At 32.0% G+C, this 18,393-nt stretch overlaps 1 protein-coding gene across 1 annotated transcript; it reads right to left on the bottom strand.

The window, feature by feature from the left end:
* Positions 1 to 3,222: 3,222 nt before the first annotated feature.
* On the bottom strand, positions 3,223 to 6,705 carry LOC106341292 (putative lipid-binding protein AIR1). Its single transcript, XM_013780091.1, has 2 exons — positions 6,291 to 6,705; positions 3,223 to 3,451 (listed from the first exon to the last, which is right to left on the bottom strand). Exons 1-2 carry the CDS (start codon positions 6,622 to 6,624, stop codon positions 3,417 to 3,419), a joined length of 369 nt encoding a protein of 122 aa, XP_013635545.1. The 5' UTR covers positions 6,625 to 6,705; the 3' UTR covers positions 3,223 to 3,416.
* Positions 6,706 to 18,393: the final 11,688 nt, after the last annotated feature.

Here is an 18,393-nt window from a genome sequence, read left to right as displayed (position 1 = left end):
AATTCCTATTTTTAAGTGAATTGTAAGATTGATCTATTGTTTCAAGTCTAGAATATGCTTCGGAAGAATTTTACTGACCATCTCATTAGCGGGAATCTGCTTCGGAAGAACTCTCCAATAATTTGACGACCACCGCTCGATTCATCACCAATAATAAGAGATGAGATGTTGTTTTGTTATTTGATTGATTAGGCAATTTTTTTCTTTCTTAATTTAAATTTCTAAAAAGTTAATCATCCCCCCAGCGCATGTGTATTTTGGGGGAAAAGGAAAAAAGGCAATTTAACACTCATAAATGTTAGTTACTTGTTACCTTTAAATTAAGTGTCTTGGGCTGAGTTTATAACTCAGAAAGTGTCATAAGCCCAACAACTCAGAAAAAATTCACTGCAAGAACTTTTGTGATGGACGTAGGGGTGGGCGTTCGAGTACACGTTCGAGTTCGGATTGGGTATTTTGAATTTTCGAGTATTTCGGTATAGAGGTGTAGAACCCGTTCGGGTATTTCTGTACTTTGGGTTCGGGTATTTTTAGTTCGGATTCGGTTATTTCGAATCGGGTTCGGATATTTAGATCTTGAAAAAAAATATATTAAATATTAAATTTTTCATTTCTCAAATTTCTTGTATTTAAAAATATAACTTTCACTTAACTAATTTTTTTATTTTTAATAGATTGAATGGTTAATTGATTTGGACATAACATTTTGAAACTAAAAAAACTTTAATTTGGTTATTGTTTTTAAATTTTGGATGTAACTTTTTTGTTAATTGCTGAAATAAAAAGTTTGACATGCATTTTAAGTGAGTAGCAAATCATTTTCTCCGTAATTATATGTATATCATATGAACTTAAAGTATGTGTAGTATCAATATAAATATTTTATATAAAATGGGAGATGTAAACCATAAATCCCTTATATATTAATTGAGGATCTTTTAAAAAGTGATAACCTGATTTTTTTAGAAATTAAAAAAAAATTCATCCTATGTGGCACTTGTGTATGCCTTCTAAATCCTATTTCAAAGAATTCTAGAGCACCTTATATAAACTATAGTCTAAAAATAATACTATCTAGCAGAATAATATTTCGTAGGCTATAGCTGGTCGCATATATCAAATCTTTATTTTTTTGAAGGCTTTCCATAAATAAAAGCTACGGAATTACCTAATATGATTAAAATATATATATAGCAATTAATAATTTTAAACAATAAAGACTTGATAACAATCTGTATACTTTTTATCATTTTTATTTATTTTTTTATTATTAAAATAAATTACAAAATTACATTAATCATATAATAAAAATCTAGATTATTTTGTATATGTTGTATTTTGAATTTTTTTAAACGAGTATAAATTAATAAAAGTGTTAAAAGTCTCACATAAACTTTTATGATCAAGGTTTAAATTTTTTTTCTATATTAAGATACAATGATTATAAGACCATATGGAGAAATAACATATCATTTAAATTTAATTATATATCATATACGATAGATAAGATTGATTGTTTTGATTTCTTTACCCTAAAATGATTGCGAATAAACAAGAGTGTTAGTTTGATTTATATGCACACACCAGTTTATTACATAATAGTAACTGATTGCTTAGTTATTTAATATATATACTTATTATTTTATTATTTCATAATATGCAGAAAAACATATTATCTTCTATATATGCAGAAGATCTCCGTGAAGAAAGGCATTATGAACGTCCATCTGATGGATTTCATGTTCATTCTTTGCAGCAACATCAAGAAACACTAGAACAGTTGTCATCTTGGCCACTGGTGAGAAAGTTTTCGTGTAATCCAAACCTTCTTTTTGATTATTCCCCAGAACCACCAGACGAGACTTATGACGTTCAATTGTTCCATCGGCATGGAACTTGATTGTATGAACCCACTTGGTGCCTAACGCCTTTTTGCCTGATGGTAACTCTTGGAGATCCCAAAGTATGTTGTCGTTCTAGCGCGTCAACTTCTGATTTCATTGAGTCGCGCCAAACTTTATGTTTCATTTCTTCTTTGAACGACTTTGGTTCAATGTTAGTCGCCAAAGCGATGAGATAGCTGCGGTGCTTAGTTGAAATCTGATCATAGGATAAGTAATCTGATAATGGAAATAACGAACCTGAGGATGGCTGAGGAGTGGATGACGGGAGAGAAGGAGAGAGAGGCGGGATTGTAACGAGCTGACCACAAAATCTCGATAACGAGAGGAAGGAGTCTTTGTTCTGTGACCACGACCTAGATGTTCTTGAGATGGTTCTAATTCTGTATGCTCTGTTTCTGTTTGCTCTGTTTCTGTATGCTCTGTTAGCTCTGTTTGCTCTGTTTCTGTTGCAACAAGAGGTACCGAACCAGTAGCTTCCTCGAGATATGACTGTTCCATAATATCTTCATTATCAGAAGAAGATATGACAATTGGAGATATAGCCGCAGGAGATTGCTGTGAATTTTCAGCGTATGGGAATTTATCTTCTTGGAACGTTACATCTCTCGAAATAAACACGACCTCTTGCTCCAAATCGAATAGCTTCCATCCTTTTGTGCCAGAAGGATATCCTAGCAGGATGCATTTACAGCTGCGAGATGCAAATTTATCTCCTTTAGTATTTTTATTGTGAGCATATGCCAAGCATCCTAGAACCCGGAGATGAGAAACCGTTGGTGGCTGACCATTGAGGATTTCAAACGGAGTCCTATTTTGAAGAAGTGGAGAAGGCGTACGATTGATTAGATGAGCTGCCGTCAATACACACTCTCCCCAAAATTCAATAGGCAGATTGGCTTGGAATCTTAGAGCTCTTGAGATGTTGAGAATATGGCGATGTTTTCTTTCAGCGCGGCAATTCTGTTGTGGTGTATAGACGCATGAAGTCTCATGGATGATGCAGTGGTCTTTAAAGTATTGTGCGAGACACATAAATTCCGATCCATTATCACTCCTCAGTACCTTGATCTTCTTAGAGTATTGTCTCTCGATCAGGGCCATGAATTCTTGAATTTTTCGAGCTACCATTGTTTATCTGGTAAGAGGTATAACCAAACTGCTCGGGAATGGTCATCAAGAATAGTCAGGAAATAACGGGAGCCACAGAATGTTGTAGTTCTATATGGTCCCCATAGATCACAGTGAATTAAATCAAAAATCTCTTTTGCATTATGAAAACTATCTGAAAAACTTTGACAAGTTTGTTTAGTTCAGAAACATATATCACAAGACTTGATAACATGTTCATCGTGTATCACTGATGAACTATCTAAAGAGGAGAATATTCCCGTAATGCGAGAAGACGGATGTCCAAAACGTTGATGCCACAGAATTGAATTCTCTCGAATGGTAGACTGAAGCGATGTCACAGACTCAATCCCTCGGAAACGGTACAATCCCTCTCCCTCTCTTTCACCCGCTCCAATCAGCATCCTCGAGGTACGGTCCTGTAATATCATAAGCTTATCAGTAACTTGACCAACTAAGAAATTATCAGTAACTAGTTGGCCGAAAGATATAAGGTTTATATGAAATCCCGCAACGTAATACACATTGCGAATGTGTAAAGTAGTTGTGAGCTTGATGTTTCCTTGCTTAGAGGCCATTGCCTCAGAGCCTGCGGGTAGTAAAACTGTGATGGGTGTGATATCTCGTGTGTTTTCCATTATTTCTAAACAACCCGTCATATGATGAGTTGCCCCGGTGATACCCGTGAGACCTAACCGATCGGCCTCTGTAACAACAACATTAGCTTGAACGTTTGATGAACCAGCTTTAGTTACAGTAGCCATGTTAGCTCGTGGTTGAACATTCTTTATTTGATCGCTAAGTTTGTTGCGATTTTGAGTTCTGTTGCGTGGACGGTCCTCCCACCATTCAGGATAACCGATAATGGTGAAGCACCCTGAGGCTTCATGACCTGTTCGTCCACATGCGGTACATTGGCGAGAAGGATCTATGTTTCCTGGTCGCGATGATGTGTTTGGTTTTGAAGGATTATTTGAAGATTGAGATGAAGGTAGAGCTTGAGTTGAGAAGCCCATGACCGGTGTGTCAGGAGTTACGGACGAGCGAACAATCTCGTTTTCTGAGACTGTCTGATAAACACTATCAAGATCTGGTGGTGGAGAGATTGCGCAAATTTGAGATCGTGTCACCCCGTGAGTTGCATCGTCAAGTCCTGATAGGAAGTCATGAACTCGCAAGGTTTTTGTCTCTTGTTCTCTTGCTGAATTTAGATCACATTCACACTTTCCACAGCTGCATCGTTTGGAGTTCATACAGTCGGCGATACCGTCCCATATTTTGGTTAATCTCCCGAAGTAATCATCGATCGAAGAACCGTTTTGTTTGCAGTTCGCCAGAGAAGTTCTTAGCTGCTGTAGACCTGCGCCACTTTTGAGAGAATAATGTTTCCTGATCATCTCCCACAAGTCTTTTGCGTTTTCCCTAGTTGAAATAGATGATCGAACTTTTGGTTCGATCGTTTGTTTTATCCATCCTGCAATAAGATGATTGTTTGCTATCCAATCTTCAAAGTAGAATGAATCGGCTACCGGTTTTAGTAGACTGCCGGCGAGGAATCCATATTTCTTTCGTGAGCTTATGGCCATACGAAAGTTGATTGCCCATTCATCATAGTTTAACCCATTGAGAAGTGGTTGAGATATAACAGCTCCAGAGTTATCATTAGATGATAGGTCGTACGGTGAGATGGTTTTATACTTCAACTCGCCGGTCGTAGTTATCGACATTGTTTATGCCGTGAATGAAATCTTCTTTTTCAAATCGAGAAATAAGAAGCCGAGAATAAGGTGGTGTTCTTGCGATTTTGCAAAGATCAACACAAAGAATAAGAATTTTGGATATTTTAGTTTTGTTCATGCTCTGATACCATGTTAGATTCGGGTTTTATTATGGGCTTCCAACTTAAAACCAATTGGCAATTAGTGGATTGACCCTAACCCTTTATATATTACTTAATGTCCTTTAGAATTTCCGATGTGGGATATATATCCCTAATACCTCTCCTCGAGATGATAGTTGTTATCGGCCAGAAATCTCGGAACTTTAGGATATTTATACTCGGTCGAGCGAGTTTAACACAACTTTTATACCCGGTTGGAAGGGTTAATCACGACCTTTTATACCCGGTCGGAAGGGGTAATTTTAATTTTTATTTTTAATTAGGAGTTTAGGGTATTTATGATATGGGCTTTGATACCATGTTAGATTACAATATGCAGAAAAACATAAAATAAATAATAAATATAAAATATGTATTCTGCAAAAGGTGCAGATCTTAACCTAAATATGTATCTATTTAATTATTTTAAATCATAAGCATTTTCTAAATCTCAGGTCAAAACAAACAAACGAAATGAGAATTAAATTCAAAATTAATATTTATATCGAAAAATAACCAAAACGAAAAAAAGAAAAATATTGAAGATAGATAGGATTGACACGTGAACGTAAACTTCTCATAACCATAATTAATTTTTAAATTACTAAATCTTGATATAAAACCGAGCTGACATAGTTTCATTGTAATCAAATAGACCCAAGATTTTTCGACCTAAATGTTAGGTTCTTATGCGGTAAGTGATATTTTTGACCCAAAATTTTATTAAAAATAGGATCAGCTCATCAGTAACAAATTATGTACTTAACAAAAAGTTTAAAAAAAATTGTTTAAAGACCAAAATATTAATTCAATCAAAAATATAAATTTATTTTTCCGTTTAATATTTTTTAAATAATTTTTATATAAATTTATCCTGCGCAAGACGAAGATTTTATCCTAGTATAAGGTTAATTATACATATGATTGGTTATCTTCGGATATCCAATCTGGTTCGGATATTACCCGTTCGGGTTCGGATATTACCCGTTCGGGTTCGGATATCCAATCCTTCCTAATTCAATATCCGTTCGAATATTTTGCTATTTCGGTTCGGATTACGGTTCGGGTTTTTCGGATCGGATTCGGGTGCGGCTTCGGATATCAGGTAAACTGCCCACCCCGCCACCCCTAGATGCATGCATTTACGTGAAACTGACATGAAGAATAATGCACAGCCGAACAAGTGAAACACGATCCAAGTTTCATTTTATTTCAAACGTAAGATAAATATATAGTTACTTAAAGAAAAGAAATACACATAGTTGCACCATGAACCGATATTATAGAACGTTCCTGCTTATTTTATAGTGATTTTAATATATATTTTTGCATGTTGTAAACTTATTAGTTGCATCTGAAATTGGGTGGTGACGTCACACCTGGGCAGACCTTGAGGAACTGACTAGCTGATGCAGTGATGATGCTTGCATTTACTACGCCAGGAACTCTGGTTCTAGCGAGTTCGCAGGAACATAAAGCCGCAACAGGACCACCAAGCTTAGTTAAGAGAGTGCAACATTGAGCCTTATCTTGTGGGTTGAGGATATTAGCCGGATCTTGTGGATTGATGACATTGGTAAATACGTTGAGGCAAACCTGGATATCGACCAAGTCAACAGGACACTGAGGTTGGTTTGCCGGGGTGGTAAAACCCAGGACGAGGTTGAAGGTGAGACAGAGAGCCATGATTGTTGTCATGTTCTTTGAAGCCATATTTATTGTCAAAATGGTAAATAAGTTTCTGATGATTGGAGTTGGAAAGATAGAAGCGTATTACTTATTTGTATTTGATATTTTTAGTGCTTAGAAGATTTGATTGTGGAAGAAAACGTTGCCATTGACTTGCAGTTGGATGAATAGATAAGACTTCAAAATTGCAATTCGATGGCACACTACCCGAAGTAATAAATATTGATATTATTTAATGATTTCTATTAAAAATGTTATAAATATTGAATCACATACTTTAATCCAATTGTCACCAAAACGGGTAATTTTATTAATTTATCATTGTTTTAGTCGAACCATAACAACTCCATTTTGAAACCGACTTCAATATGCTTACGTCACCATATAACCGATGCAAGTTCTCAATCTAAATGACGTGAAAATCCTTCTTTTTTCAGTGATATCTTTCTTTTTTGTTTGGACTTTCTGAAACTTCATTGAAAGATAAATAGGCCTAAAAACATAGTGTAGCAACACTTATCTTGCAAGTCTATATGCTATTACATTATCTTTCTTGAGATCTATTCAAAACTAACACTCCTATATCGCTAAGTATCATGTTAAGTTTCACGGGTTTACAACTAAAAATTAATTAACAAATAAGTAGTGAATTGGCTCATGCCTTTTATATATTAGTGTAGGTCTCTTTTTAAATACCAGAATTCATTAAAATAGTTGTGAACTACCAAAAGTCATTAGCTACAAATATAGCGAGATATAGCGACGGAACACATAAATCTATTTTTGTAGCTAAATTTGTTGCTAACTATAGAAATCTATAACCTATGTTACATAGAATCGGAAGCGGGTAGGCGAAAACGGAATCGTGTGAAAGCGCAAAAGCTAGATTTTATAAAAAGTTAAGAAGCGAGTACATGTTGGAAGCATATATCGATATAAACATATATATAAACATATATCTATATATATAAGAAAATTTTAAATAATATTTATGATTAAAAATTATATGATTTAAATTTAAAATAAAGAATTTATTATTTAAAAATGATTTCATATTAAACTGTGAAAATATACATAAATTGAGTTTAATAAAAATTATTATATTAATTATTTTTAATATTTCATAACTAAATGACTCAACATATTTGAATATACATTTCTCATAAAAACCTCAATACATAAAGATAATTTGTAGTATTAATTTTAATATTTTTATATTTCTATTCTCTAGATTTATGTAAAAAAAAATGATTTCATATTTTAATGGTTTATGAGTTATTACATTGTGTTTTTTTTAAACAGAAGTGTGATTCCAAAACGGGATCGTGAACTTCCAACATATATTTTAAATAGAATATTTTAGAAGCGGTTTGGAAGCGAGATTCCGTAAGTTTCACGAGATTTCGATTCCGGTTCCAAAACGGGAAGCAAACGTCCGATGAAGCTTCCGTGCAATCTAGTCTATAATTATATAGTTAGAGACAGATTTTATCGTTGGTCTTAACTAAATAGCTATGTATTAGCTAGAAATAAGTTGTTATATAAAAATTGTTGCTATAATTGTTTTCTAACTAACAACTAGGTAAAAATGTTTCTATAGCTAAATGGAAACAATGTCTCTATTCTCACCAGTCCTTCGCTTTAATAACATGTATAAATCATCGAGATAATAAAAATTATACAATTTCATAAAACATATATGTATGTAATATATACAATTTATGTTATAAATAGTTTTGTAAATTCACAGAACCTCTATAATTTTATACTCAATAAATTAATCTCTATAAATTAATAAATTCCGCCGGTCCGAACTTGGACCAATTCAAGATTAGACACAAATCGATAAAATAATAAAATAATATTTTTTTAAAAAATATTTTATGTAAAGACATGGTTTCATTAAAATTATAAATTAATAATTTATATGTATACATATTTTATATAAGTAAAATCTATAGTTATATTGTTTGTTTTAGAATTTTTAACGTTAAAACCCCTCAACTAAGTTTGTTTTGGGTAAAAACCCCCAAACTAAGTATTTAACAAAAACAAAAACCCAAACTAACTTTATTTAATGAATTAAAACCTAGCAGGTCATAATTACCATTACTACCGGTAAATCTTTAGTTTAGGGGTTTCTACATTAAGTAAACATAATTAAGGGGTTTTACCATTAAAAAATTTTAAAAATCTAAAAAATTCAAAATTTATAATATTATCTAAAAATTAGTAACTTAAATTTTCCAAATTAGCATTTTTTAAATTTTGTTTTGTAAATATATGAGTTTGATGTGTTTTTGACATCTACATTATATATGTATAAATTAAAAATATAAAAAAATCAGAAAATATAATAAAAATTATCTAGAGATTTACCTGTAATAAAATTACTAAAAGATTAAAAATGTAAAAAACAAGAAAATAAAGCAAAAATTATATGTTATCTAATAAAAATGTAATAATAAATCTTTAGATAATTTTTATTATATTTTCTGGATTTTTACATTTTTAATTTATACATATATAATGTTGACGCTAAAAACATATCAAACTCATATATTTACAAAAAGAAAAAATTAAAAATGCTAATTTTGAAAATTTAATTTACTAATGTTTAGATAATATTATAAAATTTTGATTTTATTATTTTTAATGGTAAAACCTCTCAATTATGTTTTCTTAATGTAGAAACCCCTAAACTAAAAAAGTAACGGTAGTAATGGTAATTATGACTTGATAGGGTTTAGTTTGAGGGTTTTTACCCAAAAAAAAATTTAGTTGAGGGGTTTTAACGTCAAAAAATCCTTTGTTTTATATTCACAGTGGAATTATCTTCATGTTTTCTTAATACTTAATATATTTTTGATGAGATTTAGTAATATTATATCTAAAATCAAATTTAACTTCTATGCAATATATATTATATACACCAAATAATATAATAAAATTTATATAAATGTCAAATTTCAAAAATAATAATTAATGTCTATACACGAAAATCATATATTTTTTTTTATCTTATAATAAATATATCTTAAAGTAATAAATTTAAATAAAGAAACTTTTGTAAATTAATATTTCTATAAATTAAAATTATTTTAAAATCCCAACATTATTAGTTTATAGAGGTTCTACTGTATATTAAAAATATCAATTTCATGAAGTTGAAATAGCCAGAAATGACTCAAAACTTGATTTTGAATACAAAAGTGTACCCCAAATTCAATCAAATGCAAAAATAACCCAAAAGATTAGTGAAATTACAACAACGTCCTTATGACTAAACAAAAAATTTGTATTGAGTTTTACTATTTTAACCCTCCGAGTGAGAAGACTTACAAAGAAGTCTAGACTTCTTTGTAAGTCTTCTCGTTCAGTAGATCTCAAAAATGATTTAAATTTTTTATAAAAAATATTTTGATGGGAAAAAAATTGAAACCATGTAATAATAAACATTTCTAAGTGATGTAAATTTAGTTTTACTAAAATTGAATTGTTTGCAACATAGATGAGTGAAAAAAGATTAACTCATGATACTTAGAAAGTGTTTAAATCAAATTATTAGATAGTCACTAAACACATACATGTCAAAAAGTTAAAAAAAAAAATAAGATAAGATTTCAAAATCTAACCCTAAATATACCAACAATGTTATAATATATGTTACCAAACCCTAAACAATCGACTATCATGAGTTAATCTTCTCAAGAAGTCTTCGCATTAATATTAAATGTTTCACTATTATTTTTCAATTGCAAAAGTAACATACACAGACTTCTTTCGACAGCGAAAAGACTTCGGGAAAGCATTCAGAAGACTTCTATAGAAGTTTTTCCCGAGAAGACTTCCCGAGAAGTCTTTTTATAAAAAGTTGAATTTCTGACAAACTTTGGTCAATTGCAAAACTAACCTATTTATCCGATTTTCGTGTTTTGCTTCTTAATAAAGGAAAGCTAGGGAAGTCTTCTTGACGTAGATCACATTTAGCGAAGTGTTCTGAAAGTCTTCCCGAAGTCTGCTGAAAGTCTTTGCGAACAGAGCTGAGAAAAAAAAAAGTGATTTCATACTTTGAGCCTGTGAGATTACTTGTTTTGCTTCTCCAAGCACCCAAAACTTCACTACAAAAGCTACCAAGTCGTTAATGACCACGAATCATGAGCTTCAATGTCTCTATGAACCTTACACAGCTTGGAATCAAAATTTTAATTTTTTGGATGAATTTGAAGAGAGAGTGAAAGAGATGTGATTTGTGTGCTTAATTAATGAGATATGAAGAGTAAATCAAAACTTTGGTGCGTTAAGAGCTTCAAATTGGTTATTCATGGTGGTTAAAGTTGATGGCAATGACAATATTGTAAATACTTGGTGAAGATGAAGATGATAAGGTAAAATAATTATTTTCAAAAAAAAGAAAAAAAAATTGTAATGGCATTTTCGTGGATAACTCAAACTTCTAGGGTGAATAGAGAAAAAAAAAGTTTTTAAAAAACATAGGTTATTTTTGTGTATGACTTGAAATTTTAAGCCATATTTAAAAAAAAAACACTTTAATGAAACTAATGCCTCAGCACATTTGATGATAGTATATGCCCAATCCCTTCTTCAATTTAACCTAAGTAAGTTGCTAAACTCTAAATCCCAAATCCCAAACCCCAACCCCAAACCCCAAACCTTAAACCCTATAATATCTCATATATTTAAAAAGGTAAAACAAATTAATTGTGTATTATATAATGAAGTTTGAAATTTAAAAAATTTATAGCATTGCTCCATATTGAATTTTCCTAACAAGATATATAATTTTGATATACAAATTAAAATAAAATGATACATATATAATTTATTAGGATGTAGCCATATATAGAATTTTGGTGGAATTTATTACAGTGAAGCTCCATTCTACTATGCAAAACCTAATTTATTACATAGTGATCTTCTAACGATATCTAGAGGAAAGAAAACATTGAAATTAACGAAAAATCATTTGTCGATTTCCCTAAATCACTAGTGGTTGGCAGTGGACAATTTTTTTCATACTTATTTTTGGGTTCAACCCCCTGTTCACCAACCAATAGGATTGTGTTATTTCATATTCAATATCTTTTAAAAAAAGAAACAAAATATTTTCAAATTATATTATGTTTTTAAAATTAAAAGGTAAAAAGAAATAATAAAAAATGGTACTAATTACAAAAAAAAATATTTTTAACGTCGTCAGCAAAACATTAAACGCTAAATCCTAATCCCTAAACCCTAGATCCTAAACCGTAGATCCTAAATCCTAAACCCTTGGATAAACCCTTGGGTAAACCCTGAACTCTAGGATAAATCCTAAACTCAAAATCAAAATCACTAAACACTAAAACACTTAAGGGTTTAAGGTTTTAGTGTTTAGTGTTTTTTATTTAAAGTTTATGATTTATCCAAGGGTTTAGAGTTTTTTTTTTTTTTTGATGAAATATGAAATTTATTGATCAAAAGTGAAAAGAATAGACATTTACAAATGAGAACCTAATAGTTGAATGCTATACACTGAGAACAAAAAATAAGGATCTATGTGTGAGTAAACGCTTCAAACCAGCGCTGCATTATTCCTGCCAACTTATGATCCCCCTTATACTGCAAAGAACTGATTCTATTGCGCAAGGCCTTGTCAATGAGCCGGATAGTCTGATCCATACTGCAAAAACCTTTCTGGTGCCGCCTCTCATTTCTCTCCTTCCACAAGTAGTAGATGCAAGTCTGGAACAGCATTTTAATAAGAATCTTGTCCATACCTTGAAGCGTGTTGCAGGTGACATACTGCAGAGTGAGAGCCCAATCTGGATCTGTACTACCATTGCAAAGACAACATGCGAGCTTGTTCCACACAGTGTAAGTGTAAGGACAAGCAAAAAAGAGATGCTCTCTAGTCTCGTCTCTCTCCCCGCAGAATAGACAGCTCTGCTGAATGGCCCAAGCCCTCATACGATCACTTGTCGATAGCCTGTTTTTTACTGCAAGCCAAACGATGAAAGAATATCGAGGTACTCCTTGAGTAAACCATGCACTCTTACTCCAACTTACTTTAGCTTTATTCTCCCGGATTTGGTCCCAAGTATTAGGTGAGGAGAAGTACGGCTTGTAATTATCCTCCGAATGCTTCCACAACGCTACATCACTCCCATACTCATCCTGAGGAACACATTCTTGTTGGATACGACCATAGAGCTCATGATAATGTCTACTTCGCTGCCCCCGTATGCGCCAGTGTCCTTGAGCTACTGCATCACTTACTCTGGCGCTACGCCTCACCCCAAGATAATAAGTACCCACTGCACCCGTAACATCCAATAGTTTCCCTACTTGCAACCAGTCGTCAAACTAGAAAAAGCTGTGTGGCCATCATTAACTTCGAATCTGATAAACTGAGCTGCTATGGGTCTCAACTTTAACAGCTTCCTCCAAATCCACGATCCCTTCCCATCCTCCCTTAAATCCCAAAAGGAGTTTTGTCTCAAAAGATAATGCTGAATCCAAGATACCCAAAGTGATGATGAGTTTGAAAAAATCCTCCAGATTAAACTGAGTGCAAAGACCTTTGACGAGTCACGCAACTTCCGGACCCCCAGCCCCCCCTCGTCTCTAGGACAACATAGGTCCTCCCACGCCACCTTAGCCTTATGTGTTTGATTTGGAGAGCCAAAGGGTTTAGAGTTTACGATTTAGGGTTTAGGTATTAAGATTTAGGGTTTAGTGTTTTGCTGACGCCGTTTAAAAATATATTTTTTAATTCTTTTTTTTCTAAAACTACCATCTTTTACCTTTTTTATTTTAAAAACATAATATAATTTGGCAATATTTTGTTTCCTTTTTTAAAAGATATCGAATTTGAAATAATGAAATCATATTGGTTGGTGAACTTAGAGGTTCACCCTAAGAATAATTCTTTTTTTCACGAGAAATTCTTGGGTTCACCCTATAGGTTCACCAACCTATGAGAATTGGTTATTTTATATACAGATTTTTTCAAAAAAGGAAACAAAATATTTAGAATTTATTTTTTTAAATAAAAGAATAGTAAGTAAATAAAAAAGTGTAATAGCATTAAAAAATGATTTTTTTTAATATTGTTAAAATCGTTCATATTAAACACTAAATTCTAAACCCTAAACATGAAACCCTAAACCCTTAGGTAAACACTAAACCCTAAACCCTTGGGTAAATCCTAAACCCTTGGAATATCCCTTTACCCAAGGGTTTAGGGTTTACCCAAGGGTTCAGGGTTTAGAGTTTAGGGTTTAGGGTTTAGTATGAACGGCTTTAACAACATTAAAGAATTCTTTTTTTACAGCTGCTACTATTTTTTTATTTATTTTTTTATATTTTACCTAAGGGTTTAGGGTTTATCTAAGAGTTTAGGGTTTAAGGTTTAATGTTTAGGGTATAGGGTTTAGTATGAACGAATTTAACAATGTTAAAAAAATTATTTTTCATTGTTATTCCATTTATTTATTTATTTTTTATCTTTTTATTTAAAAACAAAATTCTAAAAATTCTGTTTCCTTTTTTGAAAAAATCTGTATATAAAATAACCAATTTATGGATCATCTATAAATATGGATCATCTATTCTGGAGAGTCGCTCCACCGATGGAGGATCATCAATTTGCTTGGATACTTTGGTACATTTGGAAAGGAAGAAATAATAAAGTTTTTAGTAATCTGGATATAGATTCTAGGGATACTCTTAATTTGGCTGAGATAGAATCAATCATATGGGCTGAGGCACAGTTGATGAAAGATCAGAAGATGGGAACAGAGACTCAGGATACGCTTCCTCAGTCAATCATAGGCAGATGGTGTTTAACAGATGGATCATGGAAAGAGGAGGATATGTTCTCTGGACAGAGCTGGTTCAGTACCTTACCTGGATTTGAGGGCCTAATGGGAGCTAGGAACGTAAGAGCGTCTCTCTCTCCTTTACATGCAGAGTTCGAAGCGTTACTATGGGCAATGGAATGTATGGGGAACTTAAGACAATTCCAAGTTACGTTTGCAACGGATTGTTCTCAATTGGTGAAGATGGTTTCGGAACCAGAAGAATGATCGGCTTTTGCAAGTTATTTGGATAGATATCAGGAATCTGAAAAAGAGTTTTACACGTTCAGAAATTATACACGTACCAAGGACGCAAAATACAAAGGCGGATAAACTAGCACGCAGTGCCAGAACACAGCCGTCTTTCTTTCCTTTTACGGTTATACTAAACCCAATTTAAGCCAATTTAAAAAAAAAAAAAAAAAAAAAAAAAAACCAATTTTTAGTAGTTGATGAACCTTTAGGTTCACCTAGTGGGTGAACCCAAGAATTTCTCCTTTTTCGCGCTAAATTTTAGTGACGCCGTGTAAATCTATCACCAAAATCTATTACAATAAATAACCACCATAAATCATTTCCTAAATCTTTTTTTTTTTTTGATAAAGGGCTTTATATCCTAAATCTTTCCGCTAAATTATTTCATCCTAAACCTTCCTTTAGCTGTTCTTCTCCGCCAAAACTCTCTTCTCCTATAATTCTATAAACACCTACCTAATTTCAGTTTACATTTGCCACAAATTACCACCACTTCTTGTTGGAACTATTTTTTGAGTACTATGAAAATTGTATTTATATGTCAAAATAGAGTTAGTTTGAATGAGAAATAGAAGTGTAAATGAATGTCTTACAAGACTTGTAAAGCTTGTAAATGGTTAAATTAAAATTTTAGCAAATGTTTCACTTTGTATATTTAGGTTTAAATTTGATGATTGATTTGTTAATTGGACTTATCTTAATTAACTTATGATCTAAATCTTATTTTAATTATATTTTTATGTTTTCTTAAACATAAAATATAAACCCAATAAAATCATATTGATGGGTTTAATTTGGTCAGACCACATTATGACTAGAAAAAGAAAACGTCTACATGTCATGAGTCATGGAAATTAATTCACATTAATTCCATTAAGGATTGATATGTTGGTGCTCCATAACTATTACCGAGTTCCATTTTCTTTTTAAGGGGAAAAAAATATTGGTGTAGTCTCGTTCTTTTCGACTAAGAAAAACGAAACAACAACAAAAACAACTCTCCTACTTTGAATAGATGTTAGTATTTTTATCGTGTGTACGAAACTACAACACAAAGTTTCAATAGATTCCGTTCTTCAGTAATGGGAGACAAAAACATATACAATGATATCTTCGGAATCTGAACGCTATAAACCTATCACACTACGAGGTGTTTAAAATTTTAAAGAAAAATATTTATCATCGCGACTATGCAATTCTTCTTTATCAATTTATTTCAGTATTGTAATTTTAACTTATGTTCTTATTATTATTACAAACTAGTGGTAAATCCGCAGATGAGTAAATGAATTTAAAATATATAAATATTTTGAATTTAAATGAGTATTTACAATCGGAACATTGAGTTTTACGATTTTTTTTTTAGAAATCATAAGTATATTCCACATTAAAAAAAATAATGAAAACATAATTATTTTTAATATTTTTTCTATTTTATTTATGATAGTAAGCAGATGATTATTAATAAAACTGCAAGATAGGATAAAAATGCAAAATATTGATTATTTTCGATTTTGTGTGTCACTGATTTTACTTATATTTCCTATTTAAAAAATAAAGATGAATTTATGATAGTATACTTTTCAGATTTTTAGTTTTCTAACACAGTAAATACTGGATGAACAAATAGTAACTAATTTGGAACAATTGATACAAAAGTTAAAAAGAAATTGTTTTTATGATCTAATATTTTGAAGTTGTTCACTAATTAAAATAAATTATTGTAAAACGTAATAGCTAAATTAATCAATTTGAAATTGTTTTTTAGTTACACTGAATTGATATAATACTAACTTATAACTTATTTACTTTACTTATTCTAATAGCTGAGTTTTAAGTATTTTTACATATGTAAAGATGATTTTACTTTAGTTTATTTTTTCAAGAAAACATAAATCTAAAGAGTCATCAACGTCATAGTTATTATTCTCTTTTTAGATTCTAAATTTTTTGGGAGTGTCAGGGTTAGAAAAAATGTAATGCATGTATGAATTATAAAGTTCATGGCATACCTGAGTACATTTGTACGTATTTCTTTTGGATAACGAAATAAGTACATATGCAATAGCAAATAACATGTTCAAGTATTAGAATTTATACAAAGCTTATCATTTATTCTATAGTTTCAGCAACCTAAGATTATTTGATATTAGATTAAGTGATAGTGTCAATTGATATATTTGACAGACCAATTACTGGCATAAACCAATAAATTGACTTTAATTGATAGTATGAAACTTGCAAAAAAAAAAACTTTTTTTTTGTCATCGACTTATACAGACTTATACTGACTCTGTGAACCAAATCGGGAGATCTTGATCCATGTGAACGACGAAAGACGATTGCTTCCTGACAGTGTGTGCTAGGCCATCCGCCTTTGTATCGCAAAAAAAAGAAAAAAAAAAAAAACTTCAAAACGAAAAAATTGCACTCCAACACTAATTCCTCCCCCCTCACATGTCATGTGGCTCGACTCTTCCTTCTTACTTCACTACTTTCCTTACTGGCCATCAAACAATCTCACTCTCTGATTCTTCGATAATCTTCATCAAGTTTTCCACTACGTTATCATTCTTTTTTAAACAAAGATCAGCAAGTCTACCCAAACTCCATGCTCTTGCAGCTGCATAGTTATTGTGGAGCCATCAATTTTCAGGTTCAGCGTCAGGTGTGTGTTCTCTCATTGGTTCGGGCATCGCCGCGTTGGGTTATGATCTGGGTGTTGAGATCCCTCTTTAACAGAAGATGGCATATCTGCTCTTATTTAGGATCCAGATGTATAGCCATGTGTTTCAAATTTGTATAAAGTGCACGTAGATAAGTAAGAAGAAGTAGAAATAATAAACAATTCATCCTTTTTCTGAACGTTTCATCATCTAAAATATGTACACCATAACAAACCTAACTGAATAGATACCACTAAAACTACTGGCACAATTAACCGAAGAAGCTAAAGAAGTATTAGATACTTACCGCAGTTGTGTGAGTGATACACTAAAATTGATCTTTGTCTACTGTCAAGTTAACAGTGTAGTTGTAATATCTTTAGATTCAATTCCAGAGGACCAGTTCACACTTTATCTTTATGGGATCATAATTAAACTAAAACAGAAGTGGAGTTTTAAAGAAGTAAACTAACGTAAAGAACAAGTAACAGAGTAAGGTTGTTTTTGAATTGATTAAAGGCGCTAGTCTAGGGTTTCTTCTTCAGGTAAGGAAATCGCAAACCAAGCAATTATTCAAGTCCATTTTATACAAGTCTAAACTCGGATCACTCAGATTGAAACAACCCAGTGTCATGGTGTTGATTCCTTTGCAGTCGGCCTTGATGCCTAAACTCTCGTTTGGATCAAGACGTGACATCAAGCTTTAGAGATCAAGTCCGATATGTTCACAATGCGCCCTAATATCTACTCTCACTGACTAGGGATGCATGGCTCATTCAAATCGTATCAAGTTATCAACCAACGGTTAGCTAAATTGATTAACCCTAATTCATGCACTAAGTGATCAGTTCAATGCAAGCAATATGAACATATATGAATGTTGACAATCTTAAGATGACTTATTTATGCTTCAGCTCACGAATCCAAAACCCTAGAACCCTAAACTAACTCGGTGACTACTCAATCATAACACAAGAACAGAGAAGCATGATTTCTGAATAATACTGCAT

The sequence above is a fragment of the Brassica oleracea genome, chromosome C4, assembly GCF_000695525.1.
Source record: "Brassica oleracea var. oleracea cultivar TO1000 chromosome C4, BOL, whole genome shotgun sequence".
Lineage (NCBI taxonomy): Eukaryota > Viridiplantae > Streptophyta > Magnoliopsida > Brassicales > Brassicaceae > Brassica > Brassica oleracea.
The sequence above is the reverse complement of the archived record's forward strand: the minus strand, read 5'-3'. Positions and strand labels throughout refer to the sequence as shown.

Bases quoted from the DNA above. Each gene is read 5' to 3' on its own strand.
- LOC106341292 (XM_013780091.1), bottom strand. From the start codon at position 6,624: ATGGCTTCAAAGAACATGACAACAATCATGGCTCTCTGTCTCACCTTC. The intron at 3,452-6,290 runs GTGTGACGTCAC...ATGATATTACAG, and splicing joins GTTCCTCAAGGTCTGCCCAG to GACCGTACCTCGAGGATGCT.